This window comes from Capra hircus, chromosome 13 (assembly GCF_001704415.2).
Source record: "Capra hircus breed San Clemente chromosome 13, ASM170441v1, whole genome shotgun sequence".
Taxonomy (NCBI): Eukaryota; Metazoa; Chordata; class Mammalia; order Artiodactyla; family Bovidae; genus Capra; species Capra hircus.
This window is the reverse complement of record NC_030820.1, coordinates 42,494,640-42,511,158: the sequence shown is the minus strand read 5'-3', so window position 1 is coordinate 42,511,158 and position 16,519 is coordinate 42,494,640. Positions and strand designations below refer to the sequence as shown.

The following is a 16,519-nucleotide window of genomic DNA, read 5'->3' as shown; positions in this document are numbered from 1 at the left end:
TTATGGTGTTTAATAAAAAAGCATATCCTTCAGAATAATTTTTGAAGAGTTTATAGTAGTAGAAGTTTTTAGCACTATGAAACAAACTTTTACAGCAGATAGAATGAGAGCAGACTTCTCTTTTCAATCTTAGTTACAAAGGTATCTCCTCGAACTAAGTATACAAGTGGAATGGTTTTTTTATTTCATCATGTGCTTTTCAGGAGCCCAGTTCATAAGTTGAGGTTCTGTTTGGAAAGAGTTAGTCTTCCATCTCTGATTTCTCTTATAAGGCTTCATTGTTCTATAAAAGCTTAGGTTTGTCTTTGTTTAGACAAAACAGAACCATTAACATTTTTACCAGCTTACATTTTTAAGTTCTTGCCCTGTTAGAAGACTGTAGTGTACAGTCCTGGCATTTCCAGTCACGTCGCCACCGACAGGTCTTTGAGGTGCGTGGCGTTTGCTCAGCTGCTGCTGATCTAATGTTACACATGGACAGAAAAGTTGTATATAGTCTACAGTGAGAAAAGCTCTCCAAGGAGAATGTGCATCGCTTTTAAAGCACCATCTTTATGAAGTCATTTGTGAAGAGATCTTAGTAAATCAATTTGATAAAATTAAGATCCAGTCACATTTTTTTAACAATGGATTTCACTCACTTAAAGTCACAAAGTTCTCCATTTAAGAAGTATTTGTTTCTCACTTCTCCAGAAACTGTACATTTTCCTGTTTCAAGACATCTTGGTGTTGACTCGGCCTGTTACTCGAAACGAGCGTCACTCCTACCAGGTTTACCGGCAGCCCATCCCTGTCCAGGAGCTGGTCTTGGAAGACCTGCAAGATGGAGACGTGAGGATGGGAGGGTCCTTCCGAGGGGCTTTTGGCAACTCAGATAAAGGTACCAGTCACACTTTAAAATGGTTTCAATGATCATAAACTCAGAACCTAAATGATCTCAGCTTTAATAATTAAGAATCTGTCCCCAGACAACACACTAAACATGAAATGGGTCCTGTCATCCCGACCTGGTCCACTCGCTGAGTTGTCAGGTGCTGTGGTGCTCTGACTCCAGCATGTGTACCTGATATACATGGGCACTGCCTCATACATGCTTAATGCATAGGACACTGCCTCCTCGGTGTGCCTGCTGTGGGGAGACCAGCACCCAGACTCATGTAGTCTGACCACATGTAGGATAAGCTTTCCAAGTCTATTTCCTTTTGTTAATGTTTATTTTTCTAGCTAAAAACATCTTCCGAGTTCGCTTCCAAGACCCCTCTCCGGGCCAGTCCCACACTCTCCAAGCCAACGACGTGTTCCACAAGCAGCAGTGGTTCAGCTGCATCCGCACCGCCATCGCCCCTTTCCGCCAGGCCACCGGCCCCTCCGAGCTCCATGAGGAGTGCAGGGAGAACCCCACCACCACCAGCAACGCCAGGGCCCAGAGACGGGCATCCACCGCTTCTAGCATGACTCAGGGCGAAGCTGATGGAGACACTGCCGAGTGTTGGGCCCCAGTGCACACAGCAGACCACACGACGGGCGTGAAAGCACCCCAAGCCCAGACCAGCCTCCGCAAAGCCAGGGACAGAGCCCAGGTTGGTGGCAAGCGGAAGGAGACCCTAGTATAAAGGAAGCTCTGAGCAGCAGCTGGGAGAGACTTTATTTATGACCTTGTACAGTTTTTCTTTCTGTCCTGTGAGCACGGCAGCATTGCTCAGTACCCGTCTCATGTCTTCTGTGTGATTGGTTGGTTTTGGTGGTGGTTCTTTTATTTTTTTTAATGGCAGCTAAAGATACATTATACAGATTACTGTTAAACTGCAGGGGTTTTTTTCTTCTTCTCAGATCATTTAGAATATGCAAACCTGGTATTTTTAATCAAATGAAATACTTAACAGATATTCTCATTCTGCATTAATCATGACTTTTTAATACCAATTGTGATATTTACAGTATTTTCCAAAACTTAAAATTTTACGAATACCAGGATTTTACCAGTGTTTCTTTGATGAACTTTGCATGCAAAATTTGAAATTGTAACATTGGCATCTAAGATCTACTTGGAATACTTACAGTATTTCAAAATTTACATTGAAACATAACTTCCTTGGAAAACAAAACTTAATAGGTTTTCCATTCTGCCAACTGGAATGCTTTTTATTAGTTTGTTTTTCACTCTACATTCCTCATTTTTCATTGATTTAACCTGCCGATTATTTAATTTTTTTTAATTGTAAAGTAGTTTTTAGTATTTCCTTTTATTTTTTTACTTTGATCCCTTTTCAAATTGGCACGTCTTTAAAGTATTTTTCTCCCTTGATTAAAAATGTGTGTGTGTGTGTGTATGTTTTTAAATCATATTAACTTTACCAAGTGAAATCAAGCCATACTGTTTTTGAGCCAATTAAGAAAATTGTGATTTTTAAAGTGTAGTGTTTCAGGGTGGTGGACACACATGAAATGACTCAGTGTGTTCTGAACTACTGAAAGAAAACCATCTTAAGGATTTCATGGAAAGTTAATATTCTCTGAAAAGCAAGAGAGAAGGCAATTGACTGGTAATAAGTATTTTTTTAAAACAGAGGGAAAAAGAGTGTAGTTTTGTCTTAAAGTAAAAATGTCTGATTGTGTCAGACATTTCTGAGAAGAGATAGTAAAAGCTGAAGTCGAGAGTATGTAGTAAGTCGTAGAAGGCTTGGGGGATGTGAACAGTGTTTGCCTTGATTTACAGTACTTGCAAATAAGGGGTTTGAAAAGAAAAAGAAATGTGTTGAAAATTTGACCATTTTACATCCATTCTGGCAGATTTATTCGTAAGAGGGGAAAGGAGACTGGTGAGTGTTTTACTCTGAAATGTTTCTGTTCAAATGCAATCATTGTCTTGGACGGGAAAGGACTGAAAACCCATGTCGTGGAAGATTTGTCATGGTGACTGTTCCAGTAAACGTGGACTGTTATGTGAACTGTATCCGGCCAGTGGAAATGAAAACTGAAAAAGACTGTAAATAATTAATTCCAAATGATTTCTCTGTATAAATGAATTATACAATTAAAAAAAAAGTCACACCCATAATCACCCTAAAGGTTTCCTGACTGGTGGATGTTTGCTGGACCTCTGCCAGAACATGCTGCTACAGCCAAGGAAGTGATGACAAGCCTCACAGAGGTTTTAAAAGGTCACAAATACGCCTTCGAAATGCATCAAAAAGAGATTAGATTAGGTCAAGTTTTTTGAATCTTATTAAACCAATTAGAAGACACTCTAATCAGAAACAGCAGTTGAATTGAAGACAGCTGAACACCTGGCCACTTTCTTGATGCAGTAGTTAAGCTATTAACAAAGGACCTTCGTTAATCTAATTTCAGATTTTAATTTAGGTAACTCAGGTTTCTACCTCTGCAAATTCAAACCCAATAGTGTAGATTACACCAGTGGTTGTGATGGGAAATCAGCAAGATTTCTAATCATTCCTAGAGATGTTGTAAGATACAGTTTCTTCCAGAGTTACCTTGATAAGCTTCCTAAGTTGTAGAAACAGTGATAGTTCAGATGTTCTTAATCAAAAGATGTTTTATTGGAAACTATATAGCTTTTCTGGGGTCACTCTAGGGAAGAATAAGACCCAGAAACTGAGTAATTGTGTAGAATGAACACCCTTCAGAAATTGCATCTGTATTTGAAAATCTCTGATTATTCCAGTAGTTCTCAAGCCTGTTTGGGCATGAGTCATGAGGGGTACTTTGAAAAAAAAGATAACCGGGCCTCACCCCCAGCTCCCCTCCCCCAGTTTCCACACCTGTTTCACTGAATCAGTGGGAGGGCGTGGGGTACAGGGGTCATAATTTATATTTGTCAACACTCCCCCCGGTAATTCTGATACAGAGAATTTTAGGAGTCAGCTCTTAGTCATCACTGATCCAGCAGGTAGCCATTATGCAAATGATACGTAGGAAGTACTGACGTATATCTGCCTGCTTCTCAGTTTGCCTTTAAACTCTTCACAGAGTCTGAAGTGAATATATACAAGCAGAATACTCAAAACACTGTGTTTGTCCGTTTTGAGCAGAGTGGTCTTTCTGAACCCAGGGCTCAGTCTGGTTGTGTGCACACAGGTGGGAGGGGAGGCACGGGCGCCTGGATGAATCGTCAGCCAGTAGGGCACCAGTGTCAACCAAGTTGCCTTGGAATCAATTAAGACTGGCGTCTCCTTGGCTGATCCAGGTCACTCCTGTGCTGACTTAGCTCTCCTATACATTTAGTGCTTGAGCGAGCGTGCACACCTGGCACAGTGCTTGGTTTTCTGTACATATGCCTAACACTAATGTGACTGAGTTCATTTTACAACCATCAACAGACGCCTGGCCTGGGCCGCCGTTATTCAGTCTTGGTGACTGAGACGCAGACCCGCGTGGGCACCTCTCTGGTTCTCTTCCTTATCAGAACTGCCAGTCCCTCATGGAGACACTCACTGGTGGATGAGTGGTATTGTCTGTTAGGGTTACACGTCCTGGAGGTGAAAGTAGCTAATAACATCCTGCAGACTTGGGCTTTTCTTAATCAGCGTTAAAGAACACTCTGGAAAGAATCGCATCCCTTTGTCCAGTGAAGCCAGTTCCCGTGAGAGGAGTATCCTAGCAAAGAAAATCTCCCTCAATCCTAGATCAGAGACCTTCCCAGATCAGAGGGGCTTGGGGTTTTGCCTGCATAAGTGAGGAATTCCAGAACAAACTGCAAGTCTTCTGACTTACCAGGTACAGTTGTTTCCTCAGATCCAGTGTCCATAGTCCTATTTATCATGAGGCTTTGAGACAATGGACACGTTCACTAAGATAATGAGTGTTTAAACCCAGAGCTGCCAAGTGATTCCGTAAGAAAACACCACTTTTTAAACGCCCTTTGGAGTATCTCAGGAAACCCAACTCCTTTGAAAACTGATAACCACTTATTCTGCCCTTTCCTCCACAAACCATATCTCAGGGTAAATAGCTGAGGAAGGGAATATTTTCTTTAGAGCAGTGGCCCAGCTAATCAGTGAAGAAGACATGATAGAATATCACCGTTTTGTAAGCCCTCATGACCTGATGGATCTAGATGTCAACAATTAATAAAGACCACCATACTTCCTGACAGGGCGCCCACCCACCACCTGAGTAATCTTGCCAAGAAAGTCAGCCTGAGTTCAGTCTGTAAGAAGTTAAGACAAATGAGTTTCTTCAGCAAAGTAAAATTAATTCGAAGAGAAAGATGGAGGAATCCTACACTTAAAAGATATATCAAACCATTGCGGTGTATGTATGGACTTATTTGGATCCTAAATCGAACAAATCGTTTTTTAAATAAGACAATCCAAAATATCCAGAATTGACTGGATAAAGTGCACAAGATATGGTTATATTTTTATGTTTAACAGAAGTACTATGATTGCAGTCTTCCTAGGGAGACACACTGAAATCTTTATGGATAAAAATCACATGAGGTCTGAGATTTCCTTCAAAATTATAGGGCAAGAGCATAGCTAGGGATAAAAAGGAAACCACATAAGTTGAGAATTGCTGAAGTAAGATGAGGCATCATGAGAATTTATACTCTGCATATCTCTTTGAAGAGATGTTTGAAATTTTTCATTAAAAATGCAAAAGTTAAAAAGAATGAAATTCCAGGATTATATCCAAGTCCTTAATCTCTTAACCCCCTCTGAATCCCCAGGCTTCACTTTTCATGATAAAGGCAGAATGTTCATCAAATACAGATGATCTACTCTCTTCCTTCTCACAGACACACAAACCTGCCTCAACACCTCGACATCCATGTCCTCTGTTACAGTTTGACAACGGGATCAGAAAAATCTGGATTCTGGTTTAATCCACACAGCCTTTTCCTCTCTCTCTCTTCCCGTTTGTTTTTCCTTTCCCTCTTCATCAGTGGTTTCCTTCGCCTGCCCTCTTTCCCAGGCACACGGACATGGGTTCCCCCCGCAGCTAAGCCAGTGAAAAACCAGGTGTTTCCAGGTCCCCCAGGGAAGCTTCTCCATGCAGCCCAACCCTGAGACCTTCCAGCAAGGCGGTTTAGTCACTAAGCCGTGTCTGACTGTTGTGACCCCATGGGATGTAGCCTGCCAGTCTTCTCTGTCCATGAGATTCTCCAGGCAAGAATACTGGAGTAGGTTGCCATTTCCTTCTCCAGGGAATCTTCCCAAGCCAGGGATCAAACACTGGTCTCCTGCACTGACAGGCAGATTCTTTACCAGCTGAGCTACAGGAGAAGCCTCCAGCAAGGACCAGACAGGAAACCACCTCCCTGCCTCTTAAGAGGCTCATGTCCATACAAAAACTTGCACATGGGTGCTTTTTCACAGTGACTTTATTCATAATTGCCAAAACTTGAAAACAACCAAGGTGTCCTTCAGTAGGTGATGGATAAATGAACTACAGGGCATCCAGATGGGCATATTATTACATGCTAAAATAAGCGAGCTGTCAAGTCATGAAGACATAGAGGAAACAAAGGCTACATGCTATATGATAGCAACTAGTTTGATGTCATCGAAAAGGCAAGACTATGCCAACAATGATAAGGGATTTTGAGGGATTGTGGAGAGGGAGGGATGAACAGGTGGAGAACAGAGGGTTTTTAGGGCAGTGAAACTTCTCTGTATGATACTGTATTGATGTATAATATACGTGTCATTATATGTTTGGCCAAACCCACAGGACATACAACACCTACAGTAACCCTTGATGTCAACTGTGGACTCTGCGTGATAATGACATGTCCATGTGGGGTCATCAGTTGTAACACAAGTACCAACCAGTGGAGATGCTGATAGGGAGGCCATGGGTGTGAGGGAGGAGGAATATTGAAACGTCACACTTTCCACCTAGTTTAGCTGTCAACCTAAAGCTGCTCTTAGAAGTCTATCTTTTAAGAGAAAGAAAAAAAAATTACCCAGACCCAGTGTGCTGTTAGAAGCACACATCTTTCAAGGACGGTCTGCAGAGATCAGAACACGAGTAACAGTGTGCATGCTCTACAAACATGGCCAGCAGGTGCCCAACACAGTGACCCAGACACCAGGCCTCAGGCTTTCATCCCAGCCCCAACCCACCCAGGGCAGCCACTCCTGAAGAGTCAGCATCTAAGACAGGCATGCGTCCTGGGCCTGCCCCACAGTCTGGGTGGGAGGGACCCCGAACTGCCTTCTGTCCACCCTCGTGGAGTCAGCTGGAGACGCCTGTGTTTCAGCTGAGCTGGGGTGGACTAGCCCCAGGCAGAGACCCCTGCCTCTTTCCCATCTTCTCTGCACTCGAGGATGAAGGACCATGGGGGGCTCCCACTCTGGCCCCTCCCCAGGGGGCTCTGTGATGGGATCAGGAAACAGCAGGCCTCCCTCCCTGGTTGGAGTAGCTCTCTCCCCTCTGGCTTCTCAGGCTACAGCTGTTGGTTGAACGTGACTGGAGAAGCTGGAAACTGCCCCAGGGCTGGAAAAGAGGCTGTTATCTGCCAGCATGCGGCTTTGCCAACATGAGCTCGTCCTCCCTGCCAGGCTCCATCCAGGTGTGATGCTCAGCCCTCAGCTTCTCACCCACCTGCCAGAGAAAGACGTGGAAGTTGTGATGACTGGGGGAGAGTCAGGGAGCAGATGGGCAAGAGGTACCCCCAAGGTCGACTCTGCAGATTTGGGGGCACCCTCACCCCCTCTTTCTTCCCACTCCACCACCGTGTTTTCAGGGCCCTGCTGAGCCTCAGGACAGGAGGGGGCTGCCCAGAATCTCTGCCCAGAGGAACGTGTGGCCTAAGACAAGAGGGCGTGAAGCCCACATGGGACAAACCTTACAAACCACAGGGGTCAATGAATAGCCAGCGGTGACTTTTTCATAGCATCAGAGGTGCCCGCATCTCACAGGGAGTAGCACAGCTTTGGGGGCACAGCAGGCCTGGGTCAGGCAAGTCCTCTCAGACCATGTGGCTGATCCCACCAGGCAGCGTGCTTTTCCAAAACAAGGGAAAGAGACCCACAGGCGTGTCAGTACACACTCCGGGACCGCATCTAAGCGACTGGGCAGAGTCCCTGAAACGTGAGGTGCTGCGTGCCTGCAGGGCAGGGACGTGAGGCGATCTTTTCCACAAGTGGAAACTATTTCAGCAGCCGTGCTCCAGCGCTAACACAGCCAGGTCCTCCAGGGCGGGAGCTCCCAAGAACTTTTCAGTCACTTTCTTTGTTGTAGGAACAGACTAGCAAGGGCAGCTATTGGCATCTGCCTGCTGATCAGCACGGGTCCAAAGGGTGCGGAATGAGGTTCTTCAGTCAGAGCTGTGGAAAGTGACACCCTGACGTGCAATGCCCTGCACCCTGAGCAGCCAGGCAGGCTCCCCAACCTGGGAGAGTGCTCCTCCCTCCCTCCCTCTTTCCCCCTCCCTCCTCCCCTCCATCCCCCTCTTCCCTCTTTGTCCTCCCCTCTACTTCCACACTTCCCCCTCCTCTCCCCTTCCCTCTTTCCCCTTCCCCCTCCCCCTCCCCCTCTCCCTTTCCCCCTTTCCTCCTGCTCCTGCCTCCCCCTCCCCTCCTCCCCTACCTCCTACCCCCCTCCCCTCTCCCTTTCCCCCTTTCCTCCTGCTCCTGCCTCCCCCTCCCCTCCCCTCCTTCCCTCCCCACTACCCCCCTCCCCTCCCTCTTCCTCCCCCTCCCTCTCCATTCCCCCCTTCCTTCCTTCTCCCTCCACTTCCACACATTCCCCCTCCCCCTCTTTCCCCCTCCCTCTCCCTCCTACCCATCCTCAACCAGGCTCCTCTTTACCTGGGTGCACAGCAACCCAAAACACTGAGACACCAAGGTCTGCAGCAAAGAGAGGGTCCATCAGCAGGGCCGACAAGCAAGGAGATGGGAAAACAAACCCCAAATCCGGTTCCCCTCAGGCAAGGGGCTTGTGTGTTTATGGGATGAAGACTGAAGAAGCAGGTCGTCTTAGACACAGGGACCATGGGGAAAGGTGAGGGAAAAGGGTGTCCCTGTCGTCGCTTTGCACAGGCATAGCTCAGCAACAGGCCTATGCATGTTTGCACACTCAGTTGAAAGGTCAGTGGTCCCAGCCAGTCTCAACCAGCTCAGCTCAAACTGGACACCGCTGACTCTTGCTCAGCTGAACTAGACACAGCTGACTCCAGCTTTCTGGAAAACAACCAGAACAAGCGTCTTATTGCTTAGGCGCCTTGCAGCCTGGAGGACGAGCCAGACATCTGCAGCAACAATTAAAAGCACCTTGATGAGTAAAGGCAGGTGTGATGGGTTTAACTAATCCTTGGTTTCAATCCCTCAGACCCAGCCAGGCCTCACCTGTTCCAGGCTGCGCCTCTGAGGCCCCATTGACCCATCCCCCCGGTAGTCCCCCCAGGGATCTATTGCTGCCCCCGCAACACTGAGCACTTCCCACCGTCAGCATCACCTTCTCTACTGGTCTGTAAGGTTACTGTCCTTTGCATCCTAACCACCAGTTCTCCTGACACAGAAAAAGTGTTCAGACATATCTGCTGAATCAACCAGAAAGGCCACGATAGCTCAGCCCAGCCTTAGCAAGAGTCAAGGTACCAGAGAGAAGCTGGTCCATGCAGACCCTCAGTGCTATGAGGGCCCTATAGTAGCCAGGCCTGCCATGAGCCGCCGTCCTGGAGTTCAGACCTTCCCCCATGCCCTCCTGGAGTGCCTCAGCGCTGGCCTGCACGACCAACAGAATAAGAAGGAGCTGACAGCTCGTGACTCTGAAGCCGCTTCTGCCTTGCTCGGTCCTGGAGGGAGCCAGACACCAGGCTGTCAGGGCACTCACACTGGTGTGTGGACAGGCCTCCAGGCAGAGGAACTGAGTCCTCGCACCCACAACAAGCACCAGCTTGCCCAGAGCGTGAGGGGGCCACTGAGCAGGGGAGGAAACCTTGAGCCCCACGCCAAGCCTTCAGATGCTGTAACCTCAGCCACCACCTTCTTTTTAAATTGTTATTTATTTTGCTGCACTGGGTCTTAGTTTCGGCGTGTGGGATCTAGTTCCCTGACTGGGGATTGATTGAACCCAGGCCCTCTTGCATTGGGAGCGTGGAGTCTTAGCCACTGGACCACCAGGGATGTCTCAGCCACTGGCAACCTCATCAAAGACACTGGGCCAGAACTAGCTACTAGCTGCTTTGCTCCTGGAGAAACTGAAATTAGGGCTTCACAGGTGGCACTGGTGGTAAAGAACCTGCCTGCCAGTGCTGGAGATGTAAGAGGTGCAGGTTCACTCCCTGAGTTGGGAAGATCCCCTGGGAGAGGGCATGGCAACCCACTCCAGCATTCTTGCCTGCAGAATCCCATGGACAGTGGAGCCTGGTGGGCTACAGTCCATGGAGTCGCAGTCAGACATAACTGAAGAGAATTAGCATGCATGTGCTCATGTTTACTAAGGTTTTGAAACCAAAGGAAATTGTTAAATCCATTACACCTATGCCTGTCCTCATTTAGCAAGCTTGCTTTCACTGCCGTCACAAAAGGCTTGCGTGTCCTCCACACGTCACCGAGCACAAACAATAAGATGTTTGCCCAAGTTGTTTTCTAAGAATTTGGAGTCAGTTGTGTCTGGTTCAGGCTCCAGCCAGTTAAGGCTGGTTGGGACCATCAAGCCTCCCACTGGGCATGCACGAGTGTCCACCTGGTGACCTTTGAGACATCGGGGGCCCAAAAGTCCACCTTCAGAACCTGCTAACTGCTCCGTCTACTGAACAAGCGTCCTATGGAAAACCCACAGCTTAGTCAAGGCCTGCTCAGAACAACAGTGAAACTCACCTTTTATTTCCCATCACCTTTCCCTTCTCCCCATGCCTCAGACCACGCTGCGTCCTTACCCTGTGAATACCCCAGCCCTTCACATTTGGGGAGGTAGAGTTCAGGCAGGGTTCTCCCTTTTCATGTCCTGGGGCTTGGACCAAAGCAAAGGGAGCAAAAAGTAGACCTCAGGGAGAGAAACCAAGGCCACGCTCCCAGGGCAGCAAACAGGGGAGTAGGTCACAAACATGGACTGTGGCCTGAGGCCTACCGCCCTCTGCCCCTGAATCCTGCGTCCCACTTGCCCAGGCCCACAAGCTGACCTTGAACAGCCCACTCTTACTCAATCTCTTGACTTTACAGCAGAGGATAGACTTGTCCTTGGAGCTGGGTGGAAACCTACATGTCACAAGGCAGAAAGTGGTTCATGGTGCTTGTGCAGATGAGCCAAAACAGAAGTTTTGAGACCTCCACAAGTTTCTGAAAAACTTTGAAAAGAATCAGAAGTTTTGGAAGCTGTGTTTTTAAAGGGTGCCCCTGTGGCCGTGGCCAGATATTGGCCTCTGGCTTGAGTCCCGAGCTCCCCCGGGGCTTGAGAACGGGGCAGGCCGTGACCATGCTGGGGCCCTCCCCAGGGTGAGAGGGCCTGCCCCTGCGGAGGGGCGAGGTCCAGGGTCCTCTGCCCTCAGCCGCCCCGCTGGGGGAGTTTCTGACCTTTCCTCCTACTTCATCACTGTTTCTACCCCCGGTCTCTCTCATTCTCCAGGGCACGAATGCCCCATCTTTCCCTCCTGGGACTCTGGTCAAGCCCACCTCTCCTGTGGCCTCTGCCAGTCTTCAGTACAATGAAAGGCTTGGGCACATGGATATCTCCAGAGGCCGGGTCATTTAGAACCACCGTCACAATTCTCTGTTTTGTTTTTGTTTTTTGTACCACTCACTACCGGCTGTTCTTTACTCCACACATTCTGCACTCAGTAAATGTATTTTAAACGCCATGACTCTAAGTGGAAAACCAGCTTTCCTCACTATAAATAGAAGGAAACAGTAACAATCAGCGTCCTGAAAACAAACCACCAGGAGTTAAATCCTGCCCAGGACACTGCCCCTCGGAGGGGGAGGCCGGCTCTCTCCTCGGCTGTCTCTGTCAGGTTAAGTCCTCACACCACCTCGGGCACCGTCAGGCCCAAACTTTGGTCAGCAATGGACTTCCTTTCAGAGCTACTGGCTTAGGACTTTCCCGGAGGTTCAGGGGTTAAGACTCCTTGCTTCCACTGCAGGGGACACCGGTTCAACCCCTGGTTGGGGAACTAAGATCCTGAACGTGGAGCAGCCAAAAAATTAAAAAACAAAAACAGATTTACTGGTTTAATTATTTTTCTGTTTCTTTCTCCCCTCTCTTTCCCCCATAAAACTCATAATGAACATGTAAGTACAATCCTCTGGTCTGAAAGTATGTGCTGAAAAAGTCTATTTTTTTCTTTTTTCGCCAGCACCAACCCACAGGGCAAGACACCAGCATTGTCTGGGGAGCAATAATGGCTGTGTTTCCAGCATCCCTGCCCACTGGCCCTGACAGATACCACAGTGGTTCCTGCCAGGAAATTCCCTGCCGCGTGGAAAACCCAGAGAAGGAAGCGGAGCCCCGTGGACCTCTCAGGCTCCACCCAGAGCTGCAGGAGTAAAACAAGCCCATCATCTCGGGCCCGGGGATCCACAGGGACCTGGGAGCCTGTGACAAGACACACACACCACCCGGCCTCAGGCGGCCGCCTCTGTGCCTATTCTACCATGTCCGAGGTGGTTTGGCTCCTGTGTACCACTTGATAGAGCCCTCGGGGGAAAAATATTACCACCTGCATTTTGCAAACAAGAAAACCAGGGCCAAGATCTAACTTGAGGTCAGCACAAAGGTCAGCTTCACTCCTTCCAAGGCCGCTGGTAAAGTGAGCCTGGGCATCTGGGGGGAGATCCTGGTACCCCCAGCCCACCCTCCCGTCCACAGTCTTCCCTGGGCTCTTCTCCTGTTGATCAGCTGCCTCGTCCAGCCTTCTTTCCCCTCAAGGACCGTGACCCCCATCATCGACTGGGCCACCGCCCCAGAGAGCAGCTGAGCCCTGGCTACAGGGCTGGGTCCTCATGTCAAGGATCATCTGCCGCCCAAACCCCTGCTGGGGCAGACGGGGGTTCAGCAGCAGGGGGTGAGGGATGGGTGAAGATCCCCCAGACTTGGGCAGGGTCTCCACTGTGCTCTTTCCCAGCCTTCTCCAAGACCAGGTGGATTCAGGACAACTGGCCCATCGTCCTTACAAGCAGCAGTCAGAGCGAGTGAGGCTCAGATCAGAACCTGAGTCCCGCACGACCCCTGGCTTTCACCCCCAGGGCCTGGGACCCTCCTCCTTCCTCCCCCTCTGGCCTTGCAGTAGAAGGTTTTGGAGAACCTCGCATCAATGCTTCCCAACTCTTCTCCCCCCAGGACCCCTGTTATTCCCCAAATGGTGTTCTCAGTGAACAAACCACAAGTACTGCATCATCTGTTTTCCACATGTGGTCAGGGATGGGCGGCCACTCGGATGCACGCCCAGGCAGCGGGAGAACCTCCCTGACTCCGCCCTCAGGAGCTTGGGGGCCTCGACACACATTTGTGAGCAACTGCTGGAAACTCACAATGCCCACCACCCACATGGTCTTCGAAGCCCCCAACACTGAGAGACCCACTGAAACGTCCTGTCCAGCCATCTCTGCCCCCGGCAGGATGAATCCCCCATCTCTGGGGGCGGGGAGTGTTCCAGTGGGCAGCCCCCTCTTCCAGCTTTCATCTGCGCCCGGGTTTGTCCCCAGCACAGGGAGCTTTCAAAGTGGGCACTCTCTTGCGTCACCAGGGCTGGACAGCACTCTGCCCGGAAATATGTTGAAGGGAGGGAAGGATGGGAAGATGAGGGAAGAAAGGAATCTGAGCTTCAGCAAGAGCCCGGCTCTCCCGGGGAGAACTGTTTGTACACTCGGGGCAGCTCCGTCTCCTCCTGGGGCTCCTGTGACCGCCCCCTCCCGTCCTCAGACCCACGGCAGGTGTACGGCTCAAGGAAACGCTGTGGAAGGAATGAATGAGCAGGTAAGCATCACTGGCACCCACATGGGTACCCACGGCTCTGGATGCAGGAAAACTCAGTTTGCCGAGAGCACCTGCAACCCCCTCCCTAGATCTGACTCCCATCTGGGTCCCAGGTCAGCCAGGCAGAAAGACCGGGGTTCCAGGCTTGGCTCTGGGGGGCAAAGCAGGCGCGGGCCATGCTCACCACCTCGATTCTCCCAGCGCACCGCCCCCTGACCAGTGAGGCAGAGAAGGCCCAGGTCGGGGGCATCAGGCAGAACCGTGGCTTTGGGGGCAGATAAGCGCTTCATTCTCTTCTCGCCTTCTCACCTCGCCCACCAAGCACCTGGGAGCATGAAGCAGAGGGCCAAGCCAGGGACCCCAGAACATCAAGGACCCCCGGACAAACTGTGGGTTCAGAACATTGAGGGGGGCCACATGTGACCTTTTCCGAAGCTCTCCAGGTACTTTAATTGGCAGCCAGCACTCAGAATCATGGCTTATAGTACACTCTGCTATATTTAAGATGGATAACCAGCAGGGACCTGCTGTACAGCAGAGGGAACTCCGCTCAGTGTTAGGCAGCAGCCTGGATGCGAGGGCAGTTTGGGGGCGAATAGATACATGTGTATGTATGGCTGAGTCCCTCTCTGTTCACCTGAAACTATCACAACATTGTTAGCTGGCTATTCTGCAATACAAAATAAAAAGGTTAAATTTTTTTTTTTTTTTAAGTAAAAGGAATCATGGCTTATAGCAAAGGCGGGTTCAGGCTGGACCGGCAGGGATGATGTGGAAAGTTCCTGCCGTGCCCTGGGGCGGGGCCGTCTAGGCGGGAAAGAGACCCAAGTGCCAGAGATAGCAAACAGATCCAGGTGAGCAAGAAGGAGCTTGCAGAGGCATGGGCCCTTTCCCAGGCTGCGGTAATGTGAAGCGGAGCATGGGAGGAGCGGATGAGGCCATCTATGCTGGGTGATGCCAGGAGGGAGGAGGCAGGCCCTGGCTTCTCAGATGCAGGGCTGTGTCCTCTGGACTGTGACCACCTAGCAAATCTAGGTGAGGGGGCCATGTTCATGACCTCAAAGCTCAGAACCTGGGCGGGGTGACAGAGCAAATGGGGCTGGATAATTAATCTAGAGGGTTCATGAGGACCTGGAGCACAGCTGAATCTGTTGAGAACCTGCTCTTCCCGACTTTGCGGGGGAAGAGAGGAGCGTCGATCTGAAGTCTTATCGGCTGGAACCAGTGGCCTGACGTCTAGATGATCATCTGACCTGCCCTGGAATTGCCTACTTCCCTCCTCCACTGAGTGATGGTTAATTCTGTGTGTCATCTTGGCGGGGCTAAGAGATGCCCCAAGAGCTGGAGGAGCCATGTTTCTGGGTGCAGGCGGGAGGGTGTGTACAGCAGTGATGGGAATTCGACCTGGTTCAGCAGATTTCCCTCCCCAGTGCCAGTGGGCGAGGGCGGGGGGCATCACCCACCATTGAGGGTCCAAGCAGAACGAAAAGGCAGGGGAAGGGCAAGTTCACTCCCTGCTTTGAGCCAAGACCTCTGCCTTCCCCTGCCCTTGGACAGGGGTCTCCCGGTTTGAGCCTTCAGGCTGACATCAGGGTGTACCCCATCAGCCCCCTGAAGCCTAGCCTTCAGGTTTGGACTGAACTCTCCTGGGCCTCCACCCACAGGAAGCAGGTCCTGGGGCTTTGCCTCCATAATGCATGAGCCAGTTCCCATAACAAACCTCCCTATGTCTCTACAGACCCTGTTGTTGTGTCTGACTCTGTGACCCCATGGACTGCAGCACACCAGGCTCCCCTGTCCTTCACAGACACAACTTAGCGACTGAACAACAACCAAAAGCATAATTCATTAAAATTATTACTTCAAAGGATTTGGGGGAATTTTTGCTTTAGTTGAAATTAGTTTTGTTTTCTCCAAAGTGGTTTCACCCCAGCCAGTTCCCATAGATGTATCAGTTTACTTCTGCTCAGCCAAATGTCAATTTTGTGTGTGACTCACATTTCAGACATGAGCAATTATTAAATACTTAAAATGTACGCAAAATATCGCTTTGATGGAGGCAGTTAACAAATCTGTAAATTGAAAGGAGTGTTGAAGCAGTAGTCTGTTTTGAAAATCTATTCGAGAGAAACCCACCCCATCCATCTACAGTTCTTAAGCCCAAGGGTTTAGCTACTCCACCTTGAAAGGAATCGGTTCCCTTCCCCAATATACTAAAAAAGAAAGACTCAGAGACTGTTCATCTCTGTCAGGTTATGGTTCAATGTTGACGTGAACTGACAGCAACAAAACCAATTTCCAAGCCACAAACTAAAAACTAAAATATCCAACTAAACAAAGAAAACCAGAGAAATATTCAGAAACTGCTCAGAGCGTCTTATCCGATGTGAATCTCTGTAACCCTTCGTGTCCTTAGAGATAAGTGTTTGGAAAACTGGGGATGAACAGCAAGTTGACGGTTTGCAGAACTAGTCTTAGCAAGTGGACTTTCAAAGAAATGGCTTTTGGAGGCCCAGGTTTCCTGATGTGACCTAGAGCCAGGACTTTCCACCTGGCTCTGCAGTTGCCCTGGGGTCGAGACTGGGTGGGGCTGCTTCTGCTTCTGAGTGGGTAACCTGGGGTCCCCACTCCAAGG

At 49.4% G+C, this 16,519-nt stretch overlaps 1 protein-coding gene across 2 annotated transcripts in view; it reads left to right on the top strand.

Moving 5' to 3' along the window:
• NET1 (neuroepithelial cell transforming 1) overlaps positions 1-3,063 on the top strand; it is a 35,738-nt gene extending 32,675 nt beyond the window's left edge. For both annotated transcript variants that reach the window (XM_018057302.1, XM_005688098.3), the window contains 2 exons: positions 694-880; positions 1,225-3,063. In XM_018057302.1, coding sequence (XP_017912791.1) covers positions 694-880; positions 1,225-1,613 — 576 coding nt within the window. In that variant the 3' untranslated portion in view covers positions 1,614-3,063. The remainder of the gene's footprint in view (positions 1-693; positions 881-1,224) is intronic.